Here is a 24,469-nt window from a genome sequence, read left to right as displayed (position 1 = left end):
CTTACTTCTTAAAAGCTTTATATTTAAGAAGGTGGAAGACCTGGATGCTTCATACTTTGTATATGGATGCCTCATGTTACGAAGTTTCCGTCAGTCACATGTCCAATGTCCTTGACCTCATTTTCATGGTTCAGTGACTACTTGAAAAAAAGTTAAGATTTTTTGTAATGTTAAATTCTCTCTTATTATAAGTAATGGGATAACTATATTTGGTATGTGGTTATCTTGCAAGGTCCTCATGCCTGTCAGACAGTTTTCACTTGACCTCGACCTCATTTCATGGATCAGTGAACAAGGTTAAGTTTTGGTGGTCAAGTCCATATCTCAGATACTATAAGCAATAAGTCTATATTTGGTGTATAGAAGGACTGTTAGGTGTAAATTACCAACTGGCAGATGTCATCTTACCTTGACCTCATTTTCAAGGTTCAGTGGTTATAGTTAAGTTTTTGTGTTTTGGTCTGTTTTTCTTATACTGTATGCAATAGGTCTACTATATTTGGAGTATGGAATGATTGAAAGGTGTACATGTCTAGCTGGTAGGTGTCATCTGACCTTGACCTCATTTTTAGCTCACCTGGCCCGAAGGGCCAAGTGAGCTTTTCTCATCACTTGGCGTCCGGCGTCCGTCGTCCGGCGTCGTCCGTCGTCCGTCGTCCGTCGTCGTTAACTTTTACAAAAATCTTCTCCTCTGAAACTACTGGGCCAAATTTAACCAAACTTGGCCACAATCATCATTGGGGTATCTATTTTAAAAAATGTGTTCGGTTACCCGGCCAACCAACCAAGATGGCCGCCATGGCTAAAAATAGAACATAGGGGTCAAATGCAGTTTTTGGCTTATAACTCTGAAACCGAAGCATTTAGAGCAAATCTGACATGGGGTTAAATTGTTTATTAAGTCAAGATCTATCTGCTCTAAAATTTTCAGACGAATCGGACAACCGGTTGTTGGGTTGCTGCCCCTGAATTGGCAATTTTAAGGAAATTTTGCCGTTATATGGTTATTATCTTGAATATTATTATAGATAGAGATAAACTGTAAACAGCAATAATGTTCAGCAAAGTAAGATCTACAAATAAGTCAACATGACCGAAATGGTCAGTTGACCCATATAGGAGTTATTGCCCTTTATAGTCAATTTTTAACCATTTTTCGTAAATCTTAGTAATCTTTTACAAAAATTTTCTCCTCTGAAACCACTGGGCCAAACTTATCCAAACTTGGCCACAATTATCTTTGGGGTATCTAGTTTAAAAAATGTGTCCAGGGACCCGGCCAACCAACCAAGATGGCCGCCATGGCTAAAAATAGAACATAGGGGTAAAATGCAGTTTTTGGCTTATAACTTAAAAACCAAAGCATTAAGAGCAAATCTGACTATTAGAAAATTGTTTATCAGGTCAAGATCTATCTACCCTGAAATTTTCAGATGAATCTGACAACCTGTTGTTGGGTTGCTGCCCCTGAATTGGTAATTTTAAGGAAATTTTACTGTTTTTGGTTATTATCTTGAAAATTATTAAAGATAGAAATAAACTGTAAACAGCAATAATGTTCAGCAAAGTAAGATTTACAAATAAGTCAACATGACCGAAATGGTCAGTTGACCCATATAGGAGTTATTGCCCTTTATAGTCAATTTTTAACCATTTTTCGTAAATCTTAGTAATCTTTTACAAAAATCGTCTCCTCTGAAACTACTGGGCCAAATTAATCCAAACTTATCCACAATCATCTTTTGGGTATCTATTTCAAAAAATGTGTCCGATGACCCGGCCATCCAACCAAGATTGCAACCATGGCTAAAAATAGAAGATAGGGGTAAAATGCAGTTTTTGGCTTATAACTCAAAAACCAAAGCCTTTAGAGCAAATCTGACATGGGGGATAAATTGTTTATCAGGTCAAGATCTATCTGCCCTGAAATTTTCAGATAAATCGGACAACCCGTTGTTGGGTTCCTGCCCCTGAATTGGTAATTTTAAGGAAATTTTACTGTTTTTGGTTATTATCTTGAAAATTATTATAGATAGAAATAAACTGTAAACAGCAATAATGTTCAGCAAAGTAAGATTTACAAATAAGTCAACATGACCGAAATGGTCAATTGACCCCCTAAGGAGTTATTGTCCTTTATAGTCAATTTTCAACAATTTTTATAAAATTTGTAAATTTTTACTAACATTTTCCACTGAAACTACTGGGTCAACTTCATTATAGATAGAGATAATTGTAAGCTGCAAGGATGTTCAGTAAAGTAAGATGTACAAACACATCACCATCACCAAAATACAATTTTGTCATGAATCCATCTGCTTCCTTTGTTTAATAGTCACATAGACCAAGGTGAGCGACACAGGCTCTTTAGAGCCTCTAGTTATGGTTCAGTGGTCAAAGTTAAGTTTTTGAGTTTTGGTCTTTTTTTCTAATACTCATTGCAATAGGTCAGCTATATTTGGTGCATGGAAATATTTTATGATCTATTTGTCAGTCGTGCAGGTTTTATTTGACCTTGACCTCATTTTCACGGTCCATTGCTCAGTGTTATGTTTTTGTGTTTTGGTCTGTTTTTCTTGAACTATAAGCAATAGGTCAACTATATTTGTTGTATGGAAGAATAGATAGCTGTACATGGTACCTGCCTGGCATGGTTCATCTGACCTTGATCTCATTTTCATTGTTCATTGGTCAGTGTTTAGTTTTCTCTGTTAAGATTATGTGACAGTTGTAAAAAACTTTATCTTTAGGACTATCAACATAATATCAATGATTAGAAAAGAAGCTGAGACATTTCATGGTGTGCACTCTTGTTGAAGAAAGGACACACATTGGAGATTAATTATTGTGATTTCAGGGAAATCTGTATACAGATATATTGATCAGATACCAGAATGCCATTTATTATTGTGAATTCAGGGAAATCTGTATACAGATATATTGATCAGATACCAGAATGCCATTTATTATTGTGATTTGAGGGAAATGTGCATACAGATATATTGATCAGATACCAAAATGCCATTTATTATTGTGAATTCAGGGAAATGTGCATACAGATATATTGATCAGATACCAGAATGCCATTTATTATTGTGAATTCAGGGAAATGTGCATACAGATATATTGATCAGATACCAGAATGCCATTTATTATTGTGAATTCAGGGAAATGTGCATACAGATATATTGATCAGATACCAGAATGCCATTTATTATTGTGAATTCAGGGAAATCTGCATACAGATATATTGATCAGATACCAGAATGCCATTTATTATTGTGATTTCAGAGAAAACTGCATACAGATATATTGATCAGATACCAGAATGCCATTTATTATTGTGATTTGAGGGAAATGTGCATACAGATATATTGATCAGATACCAAAATGCCATTTATTATTGTGAATTCAGGGAAATGTGCATACAGATATATTGATCAGATACCAGAATGCCATTTATTATTGTGAATTCAGGGAAATGTGCATACAGATATATTGATCAGATACCAGAATGCCATTTATTATTGTGAATTCAGGGAAATGTGCATACAGATATATTGATCAGATACCAGAATGCCATTTATTATTGTGAATTCAGGGAAATGTGCATACAGATATATTGATCAGATACCAGAATGCCATTTATTATTGTGAATTCAGGGAAATGTGCATACAGATATATTGATCAGATACCAGAATGCCATTTATTATTGTGATTTCAGGGAAATGTGCATACAGATATATTGATCAGATACCAGAATGCCATTTATTATTGTGAATTCAGGGAAATGTGCATACAGATATATTGATCAGATACCAGAATGCCATTTATTATTGTGAATTCAGGGAAATGTGCATACAGATATATTGATCAGATACCAGAATGCCATTTATTATTGTGAATTCAGGGAAATCTGTATACAGATATATTGATCAGATACCAGAATGCCATTTATTATTGTGATTTGAGGGAAATGTGTATACAGATATATTGATCAGATACCAGAATGCCATTTATTATTGTGAATTCAGGGAAATCTGCATACAGATATATTGATCAGATACCAGAATGCCATTTATTATTGTGATTTCAGAGAAAACTGCATACAGATATATTGATCAGATACCAGAATGCCATTTATTATTGTGATTTCAGGGAAATGTGCATACAGATATATTGATCAGATACCAGAATGCCATTTATTATTGTGATTTCAGGGAAATCTGTATACAGATATATTGATCAGATACCAGAATGCCATTTATTATTGTGAATTCAGGGAAATCTGCATACAGATATATTGATCAGATACCAGAATGCCATTTATTATTGTGATTTCAGGGAAATCTGTATACAGATATATTGATCAGATACCAGAATGCCATTTATTATTGTGATTTCAGGGAAATCTGCATACAGATATATTGATCAGATACCAGAATGCCATTTATTATTGTGATTTGAGGGAAATGTGCATACAGATATATTGATCAGATACCAGAATGCCATTTATTATTGTGATTTCAGGGAAATCTGTATACAGATATATTGATCAGATACCAGAATGCCATTTATTATTGTGATTTCAGGGAAATCTGTATACAGATATATTGATCAGATACCAGAATGCCATTTATTATTGTGATTTCAGGGAAATCTGTATACAGATATATTGATCAGATACCAGAATGCCATTTATTATTGTGATTTCAGGGAAATCTGTATACAGATATATTGATCAGATACCAGAATGCCATTTATTATTGTGATTTCAGGGAAATCTGTATACAGATATATTGATCAGATACCAGAATGCCATTTATTATTGTGAATTCAGGGAAATCTGTATACAGATATATTGATCAGATACCAGAATGCCATTTATTATTGTGATTTCATTGATCAGATACCAGAATGCCATTTAGTATTGTGAATTCAGTGAAATCTGTATACAGATATATTGATCAGATACCAGAATGCCATTTATTATTGTGATTTCAGGGAAATCTGTATACAGATATATTGATCAGATACCAGAATGCCATTTATTATTGTGATTTCAGGGAAATCTGTATACAGATATATTGATCAGATACCAGAATGCCATTTATTATTGTGATTTCAGGGAAATCTGTATACAGATATATTGATCAGATACCAGAATGCCATTTATTATTGTGAATTCAGGGAAATGTGTATACAGATATATTGATCAGATACCAGAATGCCATTTATTATTATGATTTCAGGGAAATCTGTATACAGATATATTGATCAGATACCAGAATGCCATTTATTATTGTGAATTCGGGGAAATCTGCATACAGATATATTGATCAGATACCAGAATGCCATTTATTATTGTGAATTCAGGGAAATGTGCATACAGATATATTGATCAGATACCAGAATGCCATTTATTATTGTGAATTCAGGGAAATCTGTATACAGATATATTGATCAGATACCAGAATGCCATTTATTATTGTGATTTCAGGGAAATCTGTATACAGATATATTGATCAGATAACAGAATGCCATTTATTATTGTGAATTCAGTGAAATCTGTATACAGATATATTGATCAGATACCAGAATGCCATTTATTATTGTGATTTGAGGGAAATCTGTATACAGATATATTGATCAGATACCAGAATGCCATTTATTATTGTGATTTGAGGGAAATGTGCATACAGATATATTGATCAGATACCAGAATGCCATTTATTATTGTGAATTCAGGGAAATGTGCATACAGATATATTGATCAGATACCAGAATGCCATTTATTATTGTGATTTCAGGGAAATCTGTATACAGATATATTGATCAGATACCAGAATGCCATTAATTATTGTAATTTCAGAGAAAACTGCATACAGATATATTGATCAGATACCAGAATGCCATTTATTATTGTGATTTCAGAGAAAACTGCATACAGATATATTGATCAGATACCAGAATGCCATTTATTATTGTGATTTCAGGGAAATCTGTATACAGATATATTGATCAGATACCAGAATGCCATTTATTATTGTGATTTCAGAGAAAACTGTATACAGATATATTGATCAGATACCAGAATGCCATTTATTATTGTGATTTCAGGGAAATCTGTATACAGATATATTGATCAGATACCAGAATGCCATTTATTATTGTGATTTCAGGGAAATCTGTATACAGATATATTGATCAGATACCAGAATGCCATTAATTATTGTGATTTCAGAGAAAACTGCATACAGATATATTGATCAGATACCAGAATGCCATTTATTATTGTGAATTCAGGGAAATGTGCATACAGATATATTGATCAGATACCAGAATGCCATTTATTATTGTGATTTCAGGGAAATCTGTATACAGATATATTGATCAGATACCAGAATGCCATTAATTATTGTGATTTCAGAGAAAGCTGCATACAGATATATTGATCAGATACCAGAATGCCATTTATTATTGTGATTTCAGGGAAATCTGTATACAGATATATTGATCAGATATCAGAATGCTATTTATTATTGCGAAACTTATGCACTCTGCAGTCACATAATTTACAATAATAAAAACCTAACAAAATTTCTGAATTTAAAGTATTTTCTTTATATTTATGATTGACTCTTTACGTTTAAACTAGCTACCTTTATATATATCACAAGATACTAGAACAGAAACCTGCAACCCATTAAATGACATTATACCCCCTGCACAGTAAAGTAGTTGTTATTAGTGATAGTTCTGTCTGTCTGCCCAGGCTTTGTACTTTCAAATCTTTTAAGACCAATGGTTGAATATTTTACTTTGCGATGATTGACTGTTAACCTGTTAATTTGCCATTATAAATCAGCTATCTTTAATCTCTTTTTATTACAGATATGATGAAGTTGCCAATAATGTAGAGGCCCATGAGACCATAGAAATCATACAGTTTATGATGATTGATTGTTCTCCACTGAAGACGGCCATTATGAGCCACTGTCGGGAGTGGCAAACAAAGTTCACACAACTGTTGAAGAAAATGTCCACCACCAGTCTGATGGATCTTCAGGATTATCTAGTGGAAAATGGAGATAGGTAAAAAGATTTTTGTAATTTTTTACTTTCCTGTGAAGTGTAATATTATGGACTATTTATTATCTTTTCGTAGTTTTTTCCGGTCATAATGTTGTTTTATGAGTTTTAATAACATTGGAGAGATTTACTATTAAACATACCATGTCTTCCTATTTTTATATTCTTAATAATATTTAAACATTTTTAAGAACTGATGATGTTTCATAACTTTTAAATACATAAGTAGCATATACCTTTAGTATAGGATTAAAAAAAACATTATATAAAGTGGTTTACATGCATAAACATATGTTTCTGGATTAACCTTCATCAGTTCAGCTCATGAACAAAAGTTTTGAAAGACTACAATTGAAAACTTATGAGAACATAGAACCAAAAGGGCCTAAACAGAACAGTTAAACACCTACTATCAACTAATAATTTTGGTATAATTTTACAGAATAAATCAGCTTCCCCAGACATTATCTGAATTAGGTATTAGTTTAAACCTATGGGACAAATTACATAATGAGCTGGAAGCGACAGAGGAAAAGTTTGCACCACTGGCAGAACAATTTCAGATTCTGGAGAAATATCAAGTTACAGTAGAAGAAAAGGTATAGATAAAAGTAGAATACAATCCTTGTTTTCTGATTCATCCCATGGGGGAAGGGGGGCTTGGGTATAGAAATATGATCATCCCTTGGTTTTCTTCAGACTGGAAGTAAAACCCTCTCAAAGTTGGGCATCTGTTTGGTTGTGCAGGATGTATAAATTCCTAGTCATGTGAGGTCTGAATGGGGAAATTTCATCAGATGACTTATCATGTACCAAATAGTTGCCACTAGACATTAAGTGTTCTATAGATCTCTTTCATGCAGTGTGAATTTGAAATTTCTATATTTTCTAAAGGAGAAATGTCCAATGATTGTATAACTTTAATATACACCCTTTTATTAAGAAGCATTATGAAAGTCATTAATGTGTGTGTATTATGGATATTCTAACCAGTATATGAGGTATATTCTGACCTGTGTATGAGAGCTATTAAGAACACCTAATACTGCAAGGTTCTACCAATCATTGGTATATAGGACTTTAGAATTAGGAAAGCAAAATATTATCTGCCATTTCTGTTTCTATGATTAAATTTGCTGACATCTTTAAAATTTGTATTGAACACTTTCTGTTACAGTATTTGACCACACAAGAAAAATTAAAAGATGAGTGGTTTATATTCCAAGAGAGTTTGAAAGAGGCTGAAGGCATGCTGAAGAAACATAAGGTATATTTTTGTAGTGAACACATACATTGATTGCTGGAAAATTTATATTATACTTGATTCACCTATATATTGCTTGATATACCTACTTTATTGGGCATACCCATAATGAAATGGATTTATCGGGTAAATTCATGCAAAAACTGCTATTTCTCTGGTCAGTGCACATTTTTATCCTACACCTACTATATAGACGGCATGTCCCTTTTCTGTCTTTTTTCTGTCTCTCCATCTGTTTGTTTGTCTGTATATTCAAATTCTATAAGAATTATTATATATATTTTCAGGATATATTTAAAGCAGGATTACTAGCTCAATCTGATGAGTTCAAGAAAAAAGTACATTTCTTGTTAGACAACTTTCAGAAGAATGGACCGTTTACTAGTACTATAGGGACAGGAGAAGCTTTAGAAAGTATCAGTGTAGTACAGGAACAGCTCATGGCCTTTAAGAAAGCTCAACAAGAGATTAGAGATGGGCTCAATATCTTCAAAATAGATCAGCCACCTAATAAAGAAATAGCTTTTATGGAGAAGGTAGGAAAATAAAAATAAACTCACTATACACAAAATGGTTTTTATGGGTTTGAAAATAGAAATGGTCTCATTATATTCATACTCATAGACTAGCCTCTGAATAAAGAAATAGTTTTGTGGAGGAAGAATGAAAATAGAAATGGTTTTAATTATATTTAGTTTAGAAGACATGAAATGAAACAGATAACAAATGGCCTTGTTATCCTTGGACTAAATGAAACCCTTTATCATACATACCAACATTGACCAACCTTCCTATAAAAAAATATTAATAAATTGAGAAGGTATATTGACTGAGGCCAACAAACGAGAGTGCATACCATATTGGGGATTAACACCAGGTTTTGCTTTGTTTTTGTGGTGTTTTTTGTCAATAAATGAATCACCCTGTGTATTCCCTGACTTAATAAATGAATCACCCTGTGTATTCGCTGACTTAATAAATGAATCATCCTGTGTATTCCCTGACTTAATAAATGAATCACCCTGTGTATTCGCTGACTTAATAAATGAATCACCCTGTGTATTCCCTGACTTAATAAATGAATCACCCTGTGTATTCGCTGACTTAATAAATGAATCATCCTGTGTATTCCCTGACTTAATAAATGAATCACCCTGTGTATTCCCTGACTTAATAAATGAATCACCCTGTGTATTCGGTGACTTAATAAATGAATCACCCTGTGTATTCGCTGACTTAATTTCCATATACTAATAGTTTTGCAGGGCAGTTTGTATCCTTTCTGAGCTTACTTACATTTATAATTTTTACCAGAGGAATGACAATATATAAGATATAACTGGTTGGTTCAATAATCTGGTTGTTTTATAACAGGATTTACAATATATAGAAGATATCTGGTTGATGAACAAAGAATGGGAGACATCGTGGGCTGAATGGAAAGTAAACAAGTTTGTAGATCTACAGACAGAGACCATGGAAGCTACAGCTATTGCTGATCATAAAAAACTATTGAAGTATAGTAAACTATTAGCAGTAAGTAGTCAAAATAGTTTTCTAATAAAGCTGTATTGTGTTCTTATATGTTTTACAAAATAAAAGAAAAGTGTTATCCTATGATCCCTTACAGAGCTACTTGTATGTTGATAAATAATCACAGTTATTAAAAGATTATTTAAAGATAAATGAAAATATTGATATGTTACATATTTTTCTTCCCAAACAATTGCTTATACAAACATGTTCTATATTTATGATAATTCTTCATTTTAGGATAGGAACTGGGAAGTTGTTGAGACAAGTAAAAATCGTGTTGATCAGTTCAAACGTACCATGCCCCTGATTAATGACCTGAAAAATACAGCCATGAGAAAAAGACATTGGGACAAAATTCAGGTACAAACATAAAGTTTCACTTTTTCTTTAGTAATGACATTAAATTTTACTTTGTATTTTAGTAATGACATTAATTTTCACTTTGTCTTTTAGTAATGACATTAAGTTTCAATTTGTCTTTCAGTAATAACATTAAGTTTCACTTTGTATTACAGAACGAGATGGGGAAGGATTTTGATCATAAATCAAATGATTTTACTCTAGAGAAGATTATAGAGATGGGATTTGATCATTATGCAGAACTTATACATGATATATCAGAGGCTGCTACTAAGGAGTTAGTCATTGAGCAGGTATTTATATATTCAGAGCTCTGGTGTCTGAGAACGTGTATTTATAGAGTAATTATTCCTTGTGTAGGTAATTATACATTGAGAGATTTCAATGATGTCTAATAACTAGTATGTATAGAGTACTGTAATGAGTCATTGAGATGGTAATTATATATTCAGAGCTTGCTCTGGTGTCTGAGAACGTGTATTTATAGAGTAATTATTCCTTGTGTAGGTAATTATACATTCAGAGATTTCAATGATGTCTAATAACTAGTATGTATAGAGTACTGTAATGAGTCATTGAGATGGTAATTATATATTCAGAGCTTGCTCTGGTGTCTGAGAACGTGTATTTATAGAGTAATTATTCCTTGTGTAGGTAATTATACATTCAGAGATTTCAATGATGTCTAATAACTATAGTATGTATAGAGTACTGTAATGAGTCATTGAGATGGTAATTATAGCTGTGTAAAGTTACAGTCACTTTTGACAGTGATTGTCATATGTAAATGTTTCAAAGTAGTGAGAAAAATATACAGCAGAAATACACAACCAGTTTGTAATAAAATGTGTATTATTTTATAATAGCAAAACAAAATAAAGTTATGTGAAAAGTTTGAATTCGGATTAAGTTTGAATTCTGATTAAGTTTGAATAGATTCATTTAAATTGCTTTAAGTTGTCTTTGTTTCTAAATTTTCATCTTGTTTCCAATTAAATATTTTACATGTGTGTAATTTATTTGTTGTAGGGACTTGAAGTAATAGAAGCAGTATGGAATACAACAGATCTTGAAATTATACCGTATAAAGATAGGGGTCACTACAAGCTAGTGTGAGTATAAAGATAGGGGTCACTACAAGCTAGTGTGAGTATAAAGATAGGGGTCACTACAAGCTAGTGTGAGTATAAAGATAGGAGTCACTACAAGCTAGTGTGAGTATAAAGATAGGGGTCACTACAAGCTAGTGTGAGTATAAAGATAGGGGTCACTACAAGCTAGTGTGAGTATAAAGATAGGGGTCACTACAAGCTAGTTTGAGTATAAAGATAGGGGTCACTACAAGCTAGTGTCCATATAAAGATAGGGGTCACTACAAGCTAGTGTGAGTATAAAGATAGGGGTCACTACAAGCTAGTGTGAGTATAAAGATAGGGGTCACTACAAGCTAGTGTGAGTATAAAGATAGGGGTCACTACAAGCTAGTGTGAGTATAAAGATAGGGGTCACTACAAGCTAGTTTGAGTATAAAGATAGGGGTCACTACAAGCTAGTGTCCATATAAAGATAGGGGTCACTACAAGCTAGTGTGAGTATAAAGATAGGGGTCACTACAAGCTAGTGTGAGTATAAAGATAGGGGTCACTACAAGCTAGTGTGAGTATAAAGATAGGGGTCACTACAAGCTAGTGTGAGTATAAAGATAGGGGTCACTACAAGCTAGTGTGAGTATAAAGATAGGGGTCACTACAAGCTAGTTTGAGTATAAAGATAGGGGTCACTACAAGCTAGTGTCCATATAAAGATAGGGGTCACTACAAGCTAGTGTGAGTATAAAGATAGGGGTCACTACAAGCTAGTGTGAGTATAAAGATAGGGGTCACTACAAGCTAGTGTGAGTATAAAGATAGGGGTCACTACAAGCTAGTTTGAGTATAAAGATAGGGGTCACTACAAGCTAGTGTCCATATAAAGATAGGGGTCAGTCACTACAAGCTAGTGTGAGTATAAAGATAGGGGTCACTACAAGCTAGTGTGAGTATAAAGATAGGGGTCACTACAAGCTAGTGTGAGTATAAAGATAGGGGTCACTACAAGCTAGTGTGAGTATAAAGATAGGGGTCACTACAAGCTAGTGTGAGTATAAAGATAGGGGTCACTACAAGCTAGTGTGAGTATAAAGATAGTGGTCACTACAAGCTAGTGTGAGTATAAAAAGAACAAATGATATGTAACATCCATCCATGACACAAAATCAGTTAATGCACAACAACAAAAACCCTCTCTACTCACTGCAAGTTTAAGACAGTCCCTAGCTCCGGCTCGAGCGGAATTCTTTGAAAAAATAATTTGGATAGACTTTGTTAGATGTAACACCACCTAGTCAGGCCCATTCAGAAAAGAACATACTGGAAAGTAGTACATATTTAAAACAAAATAGTTTCTACGCATGAAGGTAAATCTTTAGCATATATTTTAGTAATTAAGATATCAGATGAAAGGTGAAGTACTGGTGATCCTTGTAGAACACACAATTAACATCCAGTCATTATGTTTCATTTCTAAGGTACAGTTAAATATACTGTACCATTCAGTATAGTATTATCCATTGCTAACCAATCAAAATTTCTAGGATTGTCAGTTTTTTCCTCCAGCAATAAAAACTGACCGTCATGAAATAACACAAAAGCAGTGCTTTAAAGTGGTGTTAAAACACAGAAAATCAAATCAATCAACCAATCAAAAATTTATTGTGAAGTCTTTTGAAATTTGTCCAAATTTCTTCAAAATTGTGAAATCACAAATTGTGTTTTACTATTTACAGGGGTGTTGAAAACGTTTTCTCTTGCTTAGATGAGAATCAGATACGACTATCATCAATGAAAGCATCTAGATTTATCAAAGCTTTTGAAACGGATGTTGACAGATGGGAGAAAATTTTATCAAACATTTTGGAAGTTATAGAAATACTTCTACTGGTACAGAAAGAATGGATGTATTTAGAGGTTGGTACATTCTATAATTCTCATTGGAGCAAGATTGGTGGTGTGCAAGTGAGGATAGACAGTATGACCTTTTATCTGACAGTCAACAGGTTCATAAGTTTTACTGGTATGTAGAGATTAAGGCATAGTTTTTGTGGGAAGGAGGACTGTGTGAGGTCAACAGTTTCAAAGTTACAACAAATAAGAAAAAAATAAAAATTTATGAGGGTATATTTGTTTTTTTTCCTGCCAAATTGATAAATTTCATTCAATAGAAAAACATTTTTGGTTTAAACCATTTGACTTTTTGTAATGAACATAACTGTTATTTCAGAATATTTTCCTTGGAGAAGATATACGGAAACAGCTACCCAGAGAATCTTCTAACTTTGATGAAGTGAATGTGAAATGGAAAGCTATAATGACCAGAATGCATGCTGATAAAAATGCCTTACGTTGTACACATTATCAAGGTAAATGTGTTGTCTTTAGATTTGATTGTAAGTGTTTCTTTCCATCATTAGCAGCTCATTCAAAAGTCCAGACCAAATGCAATCTGTTTTATCAAACTGTTCAACTGGTCATAATATTTTGGCAAAGTGCTTCAGAAAAACCAGTCAAGTCATCAATGTGACAAATGTAATGAGAAAATGAATATAAAAGTAAGAACATACGGTATGATTGACAATGAGACAAATTTTAACTAGAGAAAACTGGTGTAGAAGTTGGCAGCTATAGGTTTGCTCACAAAATATTGGTTTGCCATACAAAAATATTTTTCGACACAGACTTTTTAAGAAATTTGAAATTATATATACAATATTTTAGTTTAAGCATTGAACATGTTCTGAAACTTGGAATTAAAAATAGGCTTTACCAATTAGTATTAAATTTTATATGCTTGAAGATAATGATGAGGAGGTCCTAACAAATTGCATTAAATCTGTCAGAAACAGTATAACAAGTAATTTTTGTTAGATTTGCAAGTCTCTATAAAATCTTAATGTATATTGATATGTTTTTGCAGGCTTGTTAGACGAATTGAATGAAATGAACAAGAAATTAGAAAGTATTCAGAAATCCCTTGAGGCCTATCTGGAAACAAAGCGTGGAGTTTTCCCAAGATTTTACTTTATATCAAATGATGACTTGCTGGAAATACTTGGACAGTCTAAGACACCAAACTCTGTTCAGCCTCACTTGAAGAAATTGTTTGATAATATCAGTTTCCTGGACATGAAAAAAGAGGCAATATATCAATTTGTTATTTATGAAAATAAACAACATTATTATTGTATTGATAGAAAGGAATGGATGTATAAATTCATGACACAAATTTCCATCACATACATAACAAAGCCCAGAAAAAAGAAACATTGCTTATATTGCTATCTTTTATTTCAAAAACAGAATGAGATCATAACACATAGCAAAAGTGACAACATTAAAACCAAACTTGAACAACGTAAAAAGAAAGCTATATGGTTTATCAATATTCATGACACAAAATTACTACAAATACTTGAAAAACTCAAAGTAATGGAAGAAGGATTTTATTGCTGTCCTTTATGAGAACAATTTTCAGTGGTATATTTGAATATTTTCACTTCACTGATGAATGAGTTATACACATCCCTGAATTAATGTGTTGATTTGTTACTGGTCATATGTTTTCTATAGATATAAGCAGATGTGGTATGAGTGCCAATGAGACAACTCTCCATCCAAGTCATAATTTGTAAAAGTAAACCATTATAGGTCTATGTACATTATATATGTTTTCTATGTTTATTGTATGATGTATTCAATAAATCTCTGTTTTAAACTTTGAATCTTATATGGTACTGTGGATTCATAATAGTTGTTGGATACCAATTTTGTTGATTACAAAAACCTTTGGCAAAACCATGAAATTTGATATCCACCAAATTGCAGGTTTTCCACAATCAACAAAAACTGGTACCCAGGAAGAAAAGAAATTAATTTACAGTAAAGCAAAACTGTTTGAAGTTTTAATTGATCTGTTATATAGAAATCTTATTAATATTTCAGGGAAAACATATAAAGGCCATATCAATGAACTCGGAAGATGGTGAAAAAGTAGAGTTTATCAATTCTGGGGTGTTTCTAGATGGCCAAGTGGAGGTAGGTATACAGGGAATAATTTAAAAGAATCTACCTTGAGTTGCCTTATTTCAGATTTTACCCTAGATAGAAGAACTTATGCATTGGAAAGTAACTTTATCCTGTGATTTGCTGCTTCTATTTGAATATAAATAAATTGAAAATAACAGGCCTAAGCATTGAAGATTCTTTTAAAGAGTATTCCAGTTAAAGTAGATAAACACTGTTGAATTTGATGTTCAACTGAGAATCAAATAGCAGCCATCTTGTATGACTTCTAAGTTTATGATTTTTTTTTTAATTTGCAATAAGGAATTGATAATTAGTTTTAAAGGTTTATGGTTCATAGAATATTTGATTTGGCTAGGGAGATGATGTATGCACAACTTTAATTCAAGGGAGATAATTAACCACAAGATAACTGCAAATCAACCAAAGTTTAGAATTTTATGTGAGAGATTAAAAAAACAAGAATGGGCACTAATTTACATATAACCTCCTGTTAAAGGTCATTGATCTTTAAAATGTCCTCCAAAAATGTATGAATTTTTAGATGAGTTTTTGATTTAAAGAATATAGTTACCCTTTTTAATCTATATAGTAATATGAAGTTTCTAATATATCTGATCCATAGAACTGGCTAGGAGATGTGGAAGCAGGTATGGTTGATACACTGATGGAGAGATTGGTCGCTACAAAATCTGCATTGAAGAAATCTAAGAAAGACAAATGGCTGAAAGAACATCCTGGACAACTCTGTATTGTAGCTAGTCAAATACAGTGGACCAGCGATACAGAGAAAGCCCTGAAACATGTCAGGATCAGAGGAGACAAAAAGCCACTCAGGACAATGAAGAAAAAACAGGTAATTTGATGGTAAACATGTAAAAACAAATGTAGGGAAGGAACTTGAACTTATCAGGATAAGAGGAAACTAGATGCCATGTGCGAGGACTGTGAAAAAATTAGGGTCATTTCATGATTTGGGAATGATAGAAGTCCTTAACATTGACAGACCTTTAGGCCCCTATAAAGGCCCTGAGGATAAGGAAGAAAAAAGGTACTTAATAATAGTGAATGATTACCACTCAACGCATGATTTTCTACATATAAAAAAACTAAATTCAGAAATTTTTGTCTGCATTCAATATTACTATTTTGTAGAGACAGGACAAAATAGAAAAAATATTTTGATTACAAGAAAAGCTGCTTACAAAAATATATGTCGGATTTCAGAATGCAAATTCTTATTGCCAAACTCACCAAGTGGCATTTTTTGCAATTATTCCAAAATTTACAGTATAATTATATTTATTTATGGTATCTCATAGTTCATGCTTCTCTTTCTTTCCCTCCGCTGAATTCATTGAATAATTAGTTGGAAACAAGTCAAAAGATGAACAAGTTTTGGAGGTGTTTGAGCTACTGCATTTTGTGCTATAAAAGTAGTTGTACTGATTTATTTTTCAGGTGACTTCATTGAACAGATACTCCGAAATAATACGGTCAAACTTGACAAAGATGCAGAGACTAAAAGTTACTGCCCTTGTTACCATAGAAGTTCATGCTAGGGATGTAATAGAAAAGTTAGTAAAGTCTGGATGTAATGATGAAAACGCATTTGAGTGGCTTTGTCATCTTAGATATTATATGGAGAAGGTAAGTTTTATCTAGGGATGGCAACGAGTACTCGAGTACTCGGGTACTTGCTCAGAAGGCCGAGTATTTGAGTACAGTTTAAGTACTCAGATACTTGTTAGCGTGTTATACATCTTGAGAAATTCTCTTCAAATTTCCACTCACATTAGTTTCGTTGAAATATCCCCAGAGTAATACTAAAAAAATCAATTAACAACATAAATATGATTACCATGAGGATACTATTTGTTATAGTAGTACCATGCAGCAACGTCTTTTTCATCCGAGGGAATGTTTTCTATTGCACAACTTGTAACAAAAAATAAAAAGTCAAATAGTCTTTCGTCTGAAATTATTGACGAGATCATATTTCCAAACAAGAACAAAATCAAAGTGACCTGCGGTGAATCCTACATAACTGATTAGAGATATTTTTAACTGTGTTTGTACCAGATCAACACTTTCATGAATTAATAATTGACACATCACAAGCCGTATAAACTCACCTTTGTTTGTTAATCCAGACTTCCGTGTAAACGTGATTGGTATGAGATGTACATTTAAATTAATTTACAGCTTTTACATTAATGCTAGCAAGACAAATCTTTGTTTGGCTTGCTTGCTTTTTTTGTATCAATGTTTGCTCAAGCATGGCAATTAAGATAGGCGGGGCTTCAGCTTGTATACATCATACTTAAATTTTATTGGACGTTATGTTTGAGGTTAAGGACACTAAAGTTTAAAACATCACATGACCTCACCTGTAAAAATACAATAATTTGTCAATGAAAGAAAAATATAAACTTTTTTTTTGTATGAGGCTGAGAAACTGGCCTTCAACATTGACCTAATATTGTTTTTATAACATATCAATCTATTTGTTCAGTTAGTTATTTCCATGTCTGCCCTTTCATTATATAACTCAAGAAAATATTCCAAAAAATGGGAAACAATTGTATCGAAAAGAGAAAATCGAGTGCACCTTTTATATGCTAGGGTGTGTTTGAGATGAATATTTTGTCTTGAAAAAGTACAAAGCAAGAGTATTTGATACACCATCTCGCTTTAGATTCTATCATTTTATAAAGCAAAGCTACAGGTTACCTTTATAACATAAAAAAAATCAAATAACTAAAAGATGAAATATAGGGGTCAAGTAAAATACCTATCCAATGGATCACAAAATCAGAGTAGGTGTGTTCGAATAGCTATTTTACTGAAAGTGCTTGACGATAGTCTTTATTAAAGTTGGATCTTTGAAAAAAAAAATGTCTTCCATTTCTACGATTGTGAAAATGAACTGGCGTAATGGAGAGATAATTTCGACGAAGTAGAATCCTGTCTGTATTGTATATTTACAGGTAAGGAAACATGTGAGAATATGTGTCATGTGATGTTTTAAAATTTAGTGTCCTTAACCTCAAACGTCCAATAAAATGTAAGTATGATGTATACAAGCTGAAGCCCCGCCTGTCTTAATTGCCATGCTTGAGCAAACACTGATACAAACAAAGCAAGCAAGTCAAACAAAGATTTGTCTTGCTAGCATTAATGTAAAAGCTGTAATTACTCTGTATTTGAAACCTTAATCTATAATTGTTTAAATTACAATTTAAAGATAGGCGAAAGTAAGAGTGCAACATTTAAACCCAAAAGTCGAAAAATAAACTTAACGTCATGGCTAAAAAGAAAGAAAATCAGACATATGACAGTGCAAAAAAAAACACAGAAAAAGTAAGACTGAGCATTACGGAAATGCACAAGTAATTTGAAGTCAAATATTGTTGTTGACAAATTAATGGACAAGTTGTATTATAAAAAGTACCAACTCCTCAGGAACAGATGATACATATATTGTCTACTTTGTTGGACTTCATATGCAAATATTTTTGATTTTATTTGAATTTGGTTCATGAACACATACACAAACAATAATTGCTATTATGATAGGTTACTTGTAGAAAGTTTGGTCAGTAATTCATTGTTTAATTAATACAAACAAAAAAACAGAGGACCATGCTGTGTTTGTAGTACGTTTGTCTTTCGTTAATTTGTTTCTATAAAGTTAGTTACAAAAACACTGCATCCCACCTAAAACTTAAACTTTTCATTAGATGTTTAAGATTCATCCTACACCCCTTGACACCATTTGGGAGTATGGTCTTGAGGAAACGATGATAGTCTGTTGGAAGGGGACGATAAATGGCTGACCTGTGTTGAAAGAGAGCCACATCTCTTGCACGTTAAAGACACCCTTGTAGATTTCGAAAAAGAGCAGGCTAATGCCGCTATAAGGCAGCACTCGCACCCGCAAAGTGGAAAGGGATTGATATAAGTTTCAAAACTTGTTTCCCAATCCACTATAAATAAATGGGTTTAAACTAAGATTCATACGAGTACTCGTGAGTACTCCCGAGTACTCGAGTATCATGACCGAGTATCTGAGTATTAAATTTCAGATCTTTTGACATCCCTAGTTTTATCTCATAGACGTTAGTTATATCTCTTAAGGGTAAGTTATACTTTGAGCTTGTCCTGAGTAAGGAGCCTGTAGTCCTGTAGTGATAGTTGATTGCCATAATTGTTTTTGCTTTAACATTATAAGCTTAAGGAGGCTCGAGGGTATAAAAATTTCAGAAAAAAGTCAAACATTTGTTTTTCATTACAAATTTTATTTATTTCCTTTTGTAGTTGTTACTTTATCATATGGTACAAAAATAATTCAAAAAAATCAATTCGTGTTGGCCCCAGATGACTTTTAAAATGTATACATCATTAAAAAAGTTCCAAATTATCTCCCTTTGGTGGAAAAATGCCATTTTTTGGCTTTAAAATTGAAATATCTTTTTCAACTCATCGGTGACCTATCTTTTTTAATATAATTTCCATATAAGCTGTACTTAAACTAAATTATTGTAAAATTTTAGCGATTTCTGTAATAAATTTCTTTTTTTATTCCGATATTACCTTTATTTCTCCTATTACTTCAACAGAAAAAAAACACCTTTACAAAAATGTATGCTTCTTTCGAAGGCAAATTGTGAGCGCAAATGAACGGTGACCCCACTTTTTTATTTTATTTTTCTATTAACTATACGATAAAGTTCATTTATAGAAAAATATAGAGAAATCCTATATAAATGATTTAGACCCGCGAACCCCCTTAAATCAGCATTAGAATAACTTTGTTCTTCATGGCTTATCTGGAGCTTGATTGTGGCAATGTGTCCAATCTGTCAAACACTTACTTGTTTCAGATGCTTTGAACTACAGTTCAGTTTTTGAAGGGGATAACTATTGCTATTGCTAAGATAGGAAGTTTAAACTAGTCCTTACTTTTTGTAAGATGAGTGTAAAGCTATATATTTCTGATATCTTATTCATATCCTCTTGTTCTTTTCCTAACATAAACTTTTGTAAATAACATAGGATATGATTTCCATGTGTGCAACAAATGTTCTTTGAATTAACCCTCATTGAGTATGCTTAAAACCAATTGTTTGGAAACCAATGAAATAATTAAAATGTAATAAATGTAATAAATGTAATAAAGCAATGAAATAGTTAAAATTAATAAATGTAACAATTGTAATAAAAGTAATAAATGTAATACATGTAATAAATGTAATAAATGTAATAAATGTAATAAATGTAATAAATGTTTTAGGATCAGGCAGATGATGTTTGTGTCATCAAACAGACCAATACTGATTTTAGATATGGCTGTGAATATCTCGACTCTAGAAGGCTGGTCATCACACCATTGACTGACCGTTGCTACATTACACTGACCACTGCACTACATCTCCACAGAGGAGGTAGTCCTAAAGGTCCAGCTGGTACTGGAAAAACTGAGACTGTCAAGGATTTAGGAAAAGCCTTAGGAATGTATGTCATTGTTGTCAACTGTTCAGAAGGTCTAGATTTCAGGTCCATGGGAAGAATGTTCTCAGGTTTGGCCCAGGTATGTATTAACTGTTGGTTAAATACTTTTACACATGAACATAATCTTACTCATTAATAACTGGCAACACATTTTCATGATTGACAATTTTTTTATTGATTCAAATTGAGAGTTTAAGTCAGCCATTAAAATATGTTCAGTTTATGCTGTAGATTTAAATCATTTCTTAGATTGATTATTGTGATTGTTGATCAACAGAGATTAGTCAATTCCATTATAGGAATGCTACATACACTTTGTGATAAAAGTATTTAAACGTTAGGTCCTCTTCATTGATATGATGATGATAATTCTATTGCATGTTTCAGCAAAAACTTATACTAAAGCAATAAAGCAAAAAACAAGAAAATCACACTAAAAAACCATCTTCTTGTTTATTATCTTTCTTGACTAGAATTAATTTGTGTATTAACAGACTGGAGCCTGGGGATGTTTTGATGAGTTCAATCGTATCAATATAGAAGTATTGTCTGTGGTGGCTCAGCAAATACTGTCAATACTGAGTGCACTGTCATCAAGGGCCAAAAGATTTACATTTGAAAGAAGGGAAATAACCCTCATACCAACTTGTGGAATATTTATCACAATGAATCCAGGTTAGAGTTTTTCTTTTTTTATAGTCAGTTTATATTGTTCATACAAAACATTAAATGGAAACTTAAGGAGGTAAAACATTGTAAGACTGAACAAAGAGTTTTTCTTTCTTACATTTTATTGAAAAGTATACAAATATAACAAAAAACTTTAAAATCTATATTTGCACACCTCTTAAGATAGTAAAGACATTAAAAGTTGTGTTCAAATTGATTGAATCACATAGAACTTTTTACAAAAATTTGCAAATTTTGACATCGAAAATAAAATTTATTTGCAAGAGTTTTGCTTAGAATTAAAATTTAATGTCCCTACTCTTAGGGCTATATTGTTATCTAGCTATAGTCCTTTATCAATCTGTTTTTCAAACAAATATTTTTTTACACTTTTCTCAGAAACTATGTAATATAATGACTTCATATTTGGTCAGCAGTTTGACAATGATGAGTTGTAACATGCAAGTACTTTTCTGATATATTGGATTCCCACTTTTTTGTCCATACTTTGAATCTTTAATTGATATGAATGATTTTAATATTATTGCTATGGTCCTATTTCAGGTACAGGAATTAGGGGAAGGATTGAGCTTCCAAACATTCTAATTCTATATTTAACACTTGCTATATTTTTATTTCTGTGACCTGGTATGCATGAAGGATTCAGCTTCCATCAATCTAATTCTATATTTAACACTTTGCTATATTTTTATTTCTGTGACCTGGTATGCATGAAGGATTCAGCTTCCATCAATTTAAGCTATATTTTTATTTCTGTGACCTGGTATGCATGAAGGATTAAGCTTCCATCAATCTAAGTGTTTGTTTCGACACTTGAATGCTATATCCTAATTTCTGTTTCAGGGTATGCTGGAAGGACCGAGCTTCCAGACAATCTGAAGTCTATGTTTCGACACTTGAATGCTATATCCTAATTTGTGTTTCAGGGTATGCTGGAAGGACCGAGCTTCCAGACAATCTGAAGTCTATGTTTTGACACTTGAATGCTATATCCTAATTTCTGTTTCAGGGTATGCTGGAAGGACTGAGCTTCCAGACAATCTGAAGTCTATGTTTCGACCTATAGCTATGGTTTCACCAGACTCCACACTGATAGCAGAAATCATTCTGTTTGGTGAGGGTTTTAACAACTGTAAAGGACTGGCCAGGAAAACATACACACTGTACTCTCTAGCAGAACAACAACTCTCTAAACAGGATCATTATGACTTTGGATTGAGAGCTTTGGTGTCTGTACTCAGATATGCTGGCCCAAAACGAAGGACCTCTCCTAACCTATCTGATGAAGAGGTTGGTATAGCTATTTTTGATCTATGGAAATTAACACTTTTAATCAAAAACTTGAAATTGATGAAATGATTTTTTCTACATAGAACATAGAATCAAAGAAAAATATGTTGGTGTGTTTTGATTAAGAATGGGGTACACGTATAACAAATTACTGTTAAAATAAAACTAACTTATTATAGCTGACTATCTAATATGGGTTTTTATCAACGTTGAATGCTGTACACTGACCTACAGTTGTGAATTTCTATGTCAATTGGTCTCTAGTGGAGTTTCGTCTCATTTACAATCATTATAGTCCTAACTAAGTACAGACACTTTAGGGGCCAGCTGAAGGACGCCTCTGGGTGCGGGAATTTCTCGCTACATTGAAGACCTGTTGGTGACCCTCTGCTGTTGTTTTTTATTTGGTCGGGTTGTTGTCTCTTTGACACATTCCCCATTTCCATTCTCAATTTTATTACTTAAATATATATATGTATATATTTATAGGTGTTAATTTTGTCCATGAAGGATATGAATGCAGCAAAGCTAACATCAGCTGACCTGTCATTGTTTAATGGAATTATATCAGATCTTTTCCCGGGAATAGAAATGCCAACTGTAGAACATACTATAGTAAGTATTTTAATGTTTGTACAAATAGTACAAAGTATAAATGAACCATAGGCATAGGAGCTCTAAGCGTAAGCCTAGCGATTACCTGAAATTGATGTATATATGTAATACCTACATTACAAACTTAAGGTGTTGAAAACTTTTTAACACTGAGGATTAATATTCATCTACCTTTGATCTTGAAAGGAGTACTAAAGGCTTAAATGAAGCATTCTCAATAAGAACCCCCCCCCCCTAAACCAAATTTTGTTTGGTTAGGGGGGGGTAATAGTTTTGACTTGATGTTTTGGTGTATCACAAGCTAAAACGTCAAGACTGCATGACTACCATGAAATACTATTATTAGACTTGATATTTAGGTGTATCATAAGCCAAAGATCAAGACTGCATGACTACCATGAATTACTATTTCAAGACTTGATATACAGGTGTATCATAAGCCTGAGGTCAAGACTGCATGACTACTAGGAAGTACTATTTCAAGACTTGATATTTAGGTGTATCATAAGCCAAATATTAAGATCACATAACTACCATGAAATACTATTCCAAGACTTGATATTTAGGTGGATCATAAGCCAAAGATCAAGACTAAGTGATTACTATGTACTTCTTAAATTATTAAAACACCCTTTATCCAATGCTAAAGCCCAAACATGGTTATATCATCAGGTCACATGTTTACCATATAGTGTAAAAATGTTTACCGTAACATGTCAAAAAGTTTACTGTAACATGAACATTAGCTAAATATAGATAATTGTAACCATGGAAAATCCCACTGGGATTTTTCACCGGTTAACTCAACCGCCGGTAAACTCAACCGCCGGTTAACTCAACCGCCGCCTAACTCAACCGCGGGTTAACTCAACCGCCGGTTAACTCAACCACCGGTTAACTCAACCGCCGGTTAACTCAACCGCCGGTCAACTCAACCGCCGGTTACCATATCTATATAAATAGGGTGCAAACATTAATCCACCATTCTGC

General features: G+C 32.8%; 1 protein-coding gene across 1 annotated transcript in view; it reads left to right on the top strand.

The window, feature by feature from the left end:
• LOC139517853 (dynein axonemal heavy chain 2-like) overlaps nt 1-24,469 on the top strand; it is a 92,951-nt gene that overhangs the window by 30,815 nt on the left and 37,667 nt on the right. The window contains exons 21-38 of the mRNA XM_071309320.1: nt 6,896-7,096; nt 7,536-7,692; nt 8,271-8,360; nt 8,645-8,893; nt 9,732-9,893; nt 10,131-10,253; nt 10,409-10,546; nt 11,283-11,365; nt 13,078-13,258; nt 13,572-13,710; nt 14,265-14,485; nt 15,290-15,382; nt 15,996-16,226; nt 16,832-17,020; nt 20,667-20,963; nt 21,379-21,559; nt 22,584-22,864; nt 23,354-23,479. Of these exons, the coding sequence (XP_071165421.1) occupies nt 6,896-7,096; nt 7,536-7,692; nt 8,271-8,360; nt 8,645-8,893; nt 9,732-9,893; nt 10,131-10,253; nt 10,409-10,546; nt 11,283-11,365; nt 13,078-13,258; nt 13,572-13,710; nt 14,265-14,485; nt 15,290-15,382; nt 15,996-16,226; nt 16,832-17,020; nt 20,667-20,963; nt 21,379-21,559; nt 22,584-22,864; nt 23,354-23,479 (3,142 nt within the window). The remainder of the gene's footprint in view (nt 1-6,895; nt 7,097-7,535; nt 7,693-8,270; nt 8,361-8,644; nt 8,894-9,731; nt 9,894-10,130; nt 10,254-10,408; nt 10,547-11,282; nt 11,366-13,077; nt 13,259-13,571; nt 13,711-14,264; nt 14,486-15,289; nt 15,383-15,995; nt 16,227-16,831; nt 17,021-20,666; nt 20,964-21,378; nt 21,560-22,583; nt 22,865-23,353; nt 23,480-24,469) is intronic.

The sequence above is a fragment of the Mytilus edulis genome, chromosome 3, assembly GCF_963676685.1.
Source record: "Mytilus edulis chromosome 3, xbMytEdul2.2, whole genome shotgun sequence".
Lineage (NCBI taxonomy): Eukaryota > Metazoa > Mollusca > Bivalvia > Mytilida > Mytilidae > Mytilus > Mytilus edulis.
Note: the sequence above shows the minus strand (reverse complement) of the source record. Positions and strands in the feature narration are given on the sequence as shown.